Raw genomic sequence first — 6,000 nt, forward strand, 5'->3', positions numbered from 1 at the left:
GGCTGTAATGTATTCTGCATCTTATATTCATTGCATATTATTAAGTCATATTTAAAAACCACGTTTCTGTTTTCAAAACCAGTACTGCATATTCATCTAAGGATGTACATAATTGATGTTTGCCTCTTCAGGAAATCTGAGCAAGTACTCAGTATAAATTTACAGAAATGTTGAAGAACAGAGATTGGTGTATGCATGAATATTTCCCACGTAAATGAAGAAATAACCACAGTGTATGGCAACAACAAGACAGACTAAATTATTTGTATTGTCTGGCTAATGTAGTTTGAGCATCTGATGTATTTTCTCCTTTTTAACCTTGAAGTGAATAAGAAAATCCTCTGAATTTAGACATATATTTCTATGTAAAATGTAACATACAACTGTTTCTGCTTTATAAAAAATTGCAAAACGTAAGTCTAACGTAGGATTTGCTAATTCAGCAATGCTCAAAACTAGTCTCCTGCTTAAAAGCCATTCATTTCCACTGTTCACAAATGGTCTTGAATACAAGCCTGACAGATGCTTTCAAATTTAAGCTTTTCTTATGGGTGTGCATATTTTTTTCTTAATATTTTTTTGAATAGCTGTATTTTCCTTATTAGCTGTTGGTATAGGAGTGCATTTAGATTTAAGAGATATGTTTTCTAACTAAACTATGCCATTGCAGGTCACTGCATCAGCAACAGCAGTATGACGGTGTCTCTGGTTCTCATTTGGATAGCAGCTTTCTTCTGGTCAGCAGCTCCATTGTTTGGCTGGGGCAGTTACACAGGTATCTTCCAGCTGTAATTATTTGGCACCTCTCTACTTAACTGAACAAAGATACTTAGCTTTCTTTCTTGCTGTTTGTGATAAACCAGACAGATTATCAGTGGAACTAAGAAAATCATTCATCATGCATGATGTATGCAGAGCATTGACTGCTTTGGTGTCAGCTATAAAGAGATTTTTTTGAAGATATCACAGGAAATACTTGGACCAAGTACATATTACCTAGGAAAAAAGAGAGGCTAGAAATATTTGGCATGGTTCAGCAATGAGATAAAGGAAACATTCAAAAGACATCCTTCAAAAACTGTCAAGATCAGAAAACTAGAAAAGAGCAAGTTCCAGCAAGTCAAACTTGAAACTAGAATAAGACAAGCCAGAGATATTTGGTGAAACAGTTCACTTAAAATATGAAAACTAACATAGTAGAAGAAAAAAAACAGATGTCAGAAAGTTTGTCGGTCCAAGAAATTATTAGGGTGCAAGATAGGGTTGCAGCAAAAAAAGGAGGGGGAGGAAAAAAGGAAAAATTTTGAATAGGGAACACTGCAGTAATTTAATGCCTAAGGAATATTTCCGTACCAGAAAATTTCTTTGTGGGGAAAAGTTGGAGAAATTGTCTCAAATCAAGTCTCTAAAAATTTAATCAAACAAGTCTTTCGGAATGGCAAGTCTGGCAGCAGGCAGTGAAGCAGCCATTGGGTGCCAGCAGACCTGGCTTACACCTTGCGCCTGGCTGCTCGGACCACTGATTTTTGGAAATGCCACTAGCCAGTGTCTCTGCAGAGGTGGGATGGGAAACACAGCTCTGAATTCTGACTCGCAAAAAATCTGCATGATTTTCTTTTCATGTCACCTGGAGGCTGCTTTCATTTTTCAGTTAAAAGTTTTCACAAACCAAAAACTTGGAATGAAGCCAGATTTAATGGTTGTCTTTGAGTCTTGGGGTCTGCTGATGAAAAAGGCAAAGGAGAAAAAAAATTGTTTATATTATTGAACACATCCAGGTGTGCTTCTTTTTGACGACAATCATAAAAGGCATATTAATCTTTTGCTTCTTTAATTCATCCTGTTCGAATCTCCTATCACCTGTGAGGAATTAAGGGATTTATTTTCTTCAAAACTATCAGTGGATGTCAGGGAGAGATCTGCTGCTAAATTACACAGGTTTCACCTGCATTGTATCTCCAGGACTTGTTAATACCTGACTCACATAATTTTAGTTCGTGCTTCAGTTCTTTCAATTTGCTGCCATACCTGTCGGAAAAAAAAACCCAGCTTTTTCTACTTAAAAAGAAAAATCATCAATTCATAACATTGAACTCAAGTTCTGTATCAGGACACATTTGCAAACACATCAGATGTTCTAAAGAAGCCCACTGTTTTTCATAAGAGTATTTAAGCAGAGACTACACTGTTCACTTAAGTACCTGATCAGCTAGTGTCCCAACTAGTGTAAAACTCAATAGTTGCAGATCCTGCAATCTGCCTAAATTCATTTTTCAGAGCCTCCAGTTCTTTTGTAGTTGCAGAACTATATGCTTCCCATTTAGCAAAAGGTCTGATATCTTTCTAAGTATTTATATGTTTCATCTTTCCATAATCTTTATCACTAGATGTATCGATTTTCTTTCATGTCTCTGTCTACAGTAAAAAATTCATTGCTTTTATTTCTATTTAAAAAAAAAACCCAATATTTTTATTTCATACTTTGCTATGCAAGTAGTGACTTTTTACATTTAGCATATTATCTCTTTACAATTGCCTGTTATGCTATTACAGTGCTAATCTTAGGAACTTACTATGTAGAAGGTTATGACTAATAAGGGTACATAATACTCAAAAATATCAAACCTGCTGAATGAATTATCACAGTTTCTATTCTGAAACAACAGTTTGTGCATTACGTATTTACGTAAACTGGAGAGAATGATAATACGTGTTAAAAGTTTTTGCAGTCTAGCTGGTCTTGAAAATTTGTTTCTGTAGGAAATTATGTCACAGGTCATTAAACTGAAAAGATCCATTCATTCTTTAGTACTTAAAAGAAGAAAAATACATCGTTTGAAGTAATAAATTAATTGCTTAAAAGCAGATTAAGTGTCCTAAAAATGCTAACCAACCTAATTTTGTTTTCCAGATCGTATGTATGGCACATGTGAGATAGACTGGGCAAAAGCCAACTTCTCTACAATCTACAAGTCCTACATTGTCTCCATATTTATCTGCTGTTTTTTCCTACCTGTCACAGTCATGGTCTTCTCATATGTGTCAATTATCAATACCGTCAAGCTAAGCCATGCATTAACAGGACTGGGTGACCCCACAGACAGACAGAGGAGAATGGAGCGGGATGTCACCAGGGTGAGTTGGGGTTTCATGTTGGGTGTTATTTATCTCAATGAAATCTGTCTTTCCAAAAATTGGTCCCGACTAGAAGAGAAGAGAACAAAATGAATCAGTCACATTTCATTTCTCTATAATCTCTAGCAACAGCCTGCACTCAGTGAAGAATATGAGAATTGTTTAAAACTCCTACCCTGTCAGTCGTCTAGTATTGGTACTATATCACATGTGAAAAATAATCCAAATATAGTTGGAGTGGGTTATACTGCACAAGACCAAAAGTTTGGTTTGGCGTATGTTCTTTTCTTTTGGAAGTTATATTACTTCTGAGCATGTACAGAAGTTACAGTGGAGCTTTCAATTCACTTACCGTTGACTTAAGTCTACCTGAAACCCTGTTAATTCGTATAAACATACAGGGTACTGTAGCTATTTTCATTCCATTAGATGAGGCATTGCTCAAGCATACCGCCATGACAAAATTAGATACATAGCTTCTATGTCTTCCTGGCTCCATCTAAGCTAACCTTTTGCTTGCCTGTACTCTCCTGTGAGCTGTACACTCAGGACAAAGTGAATTTTTTTCCTTCCAGCCAAGTGACCAAGCCACTATTCCCGAAGTATTGCTTCCCTGATGTAGTCTTTCAGAACAGATTTAAGACAATTCTTTTGTCTTTTAGGTTTCTATTGTCATTTGCACAGCCTTCATCATTGCATGGTCACCATATGCTGTCATCTCTATATGGTCTGCCTATGGTCACCCTGTGCCCAATCTTACCAGCATCCTTGCCAGTTTGTTTGCTAAGTCTGCCAGCTTCTACAATCCCATTATCTACTTTGGAATGAGCTCCAAATTTCGGAGGGACATTTTCATCTTGTTCCATTGTGCCAAGGAAGTCAAGGACCCTGTGAAACTCAAACGTTTCAAAAACCTCAAGCAGAGACAAGAGCCTGCTCAGAAAGAAGAGAAGTATGCACAAGAAATGCACCCTGCACCAAGCCCTGATTCTGGGGTGGGAAGTCCCACAAATACCCCACCTCCAGCAAACAGGGAAGTGTATTTTGGTATTCTTGATACACCATCTAATAACCCTGATATTGAATGTGATAGACTCTGAGTTTTGGGGCCACTTAACATGTATACTCACTTCGTATTCAGGAAGAACCTCTTAAGATCAGTGCTTGAGCAATTTCCTAATTTCCAGTCCATCTGTTTCTTGCTATAGCACAGATGAATGTACAACTCAAGCAAATCAGACAGTAAAGTGGTATTTTTCTTCTATGTAGGTACAAAAAGCTATGAAGCACATTACAATGTGGGCAGCACACCCAGTGCCAGAAACATTTGGTTTTCATATGCATGCAGGAAGGGGAACACTGACTTGTGAAGAGCAGGCATTAGCAGCAAAAATAACTAATATGTTCCCATCCAAATTTTCTTAATTAGGAGTTACACCTCCAAATATTGGTTTTGCTCTTCAACAGTCCCAGCCACAGAGGATCATTTTAGTTCTGTGGTGCTGCACAGCCCAGGTTGTAGAAGATCAGCCCTGCTGAGATTGCTGCGGAGCTGCTGCAGCTCCAGCAGCTGTGAGCTGGTAGGCAAAGCAGTATGGTCCCTGCAGGGCTCTAAGACACACCTGCCGTGGTGCTCCCAGGCTCTGTGCCTGCATGGGTGTGTGTCTGATCATCTGTGCCTGACTCTGCGTGTGTCTATGCAGGTGCTAGAGGTTGTAGATCTTGGCATTTGCTTGTCACTGTAATTTGAATAGGGGCTTCTTACTTTTTCTTTTTGGTCTGCAGAATTATTTCCACCTTCCCTGACCTTCCCAGTGAGCAAAGCCTGGCTGTCACATTCAGATTTGGGACAGCTGGCCTTTAATTTTACTGATCTGTCTCCAAACTGCTTGGTTTTTTACCTGATTACTGAGGTGGAGCAAGGGATGTACAGGGAATGAAATAAAGATGACGCTAAGATTTTAAGAGTACTGATGAAATGTGGCATCAGAGCTATTTAGAAAATACAATCCAACTTCACTGCTGCTTATGAAGAAAGTTTTTGTAGCTCCCTGTGGATAAAAAATGACTTTTAGATAAACATAACTAAGTAGCAATTAAGGATAATGATTTTTGTAGCAGAACTGTAGAATTAAATCAGTAGCAAGACCATCAGATATTATAATATCCAACTATTCCATCACAGTTATTTTACAGATTCAAAGTGAGGAAGCATATCTTCATAATTCTGCATCTTGGAAATTAACTGCAACCTCAGAGACTCTGGTAAAAATGTCTCTGTATTAGCCTTGGGAATAGTGGGTTCATTTAGTGACATTTACAAATTAAACAAGGGGCAAAAAGAGAAGGAAAACACCTCCCAGACATTGGTTGCTAGCCTCACTGCTACTTATGACTCTTCAGAATCTCACTGTTCTGGTGTATTAAAATGTAGTTGTTTTGCAAAAATATGCTTTTCCAAATGTGTTTCTTGGTTAAGTTACAAAAAAAGAGCCCGCCTTCATTTCCCCCATTACTCTATTTGTTTTGAGAAAATCACCTGTGTTTTGAAGTTAAAAACAAATAAACATTATAAGCAACAGCAAGGAACTGTGTTTTCTTTCATGCCCACAGATCTGAACTACGGGAGTATTCATTTTTGTGGAAAATTTTGAGATATGGGTGCTATTTCATTACCATAAATAATTAAAAGCAAATAACTGAACAGTTTGCTTCCACATAGAAGTGCATGCCGTAGCTGCAGAAATAGATGAAATCATTTAAGGCAAAATCCTGTCACTGCTGGATAAAACCAGGCTGGGCTAGCCAAAGCTGGCATATAGTTTTGAAAGCTTCTAGGTGTAGCACAAAATCTACCTTGGCACC

General features: G+C 37.8%; 1 protein-coding gene across 2 annotated transcripts in view; it reads left to right on the plus strand.

Moving 5' to 3' along the window:
- Positions 1-5,709, plus strand: part of LOC104057910 (visual pigment-like receptor peropsin) — a 29,315-nt gene extending 23,606 nt beyond the window's left edge. For both annotated transcript variants that reach the window (XM_009559343.2, XM_054063569.1), the window contains exons 4-6: positions 671-775; positions 2,912-3,135; positions 3,798-5,709. In XM_009559343.2, coding sequence (XP_009557638.1) covers positions 671-775; positions 2,912-3,135; positions 3,798-4,235 — 767 coding nt within the window. In that variant the 3' untranslated portion in view covers positions 4,236-5,709. The remainder of the gene's footprint in view (positions 1-670; positions 776-2,911; positions 3,136-3,797) is intronic.
- Positions 5,710-6,000: the final 291 nt, after the last annotated feature.

Source organism: Cuculus canorus, chromosome 3, assembly GCF_017976375.1.
Source record: "Cuculus canorus isolate bCucCan1 chromosome 3, bCucCan1.pri, whole genome shotgun sequence".
In the NCBI taxonomy this organism is placed as follows: domain Eukaryota; kingdom Metazoa; phylum Chordata; class Aves; order Cuculiformes; family Cuculidae; genus Cuculus; species Cuculus canorus.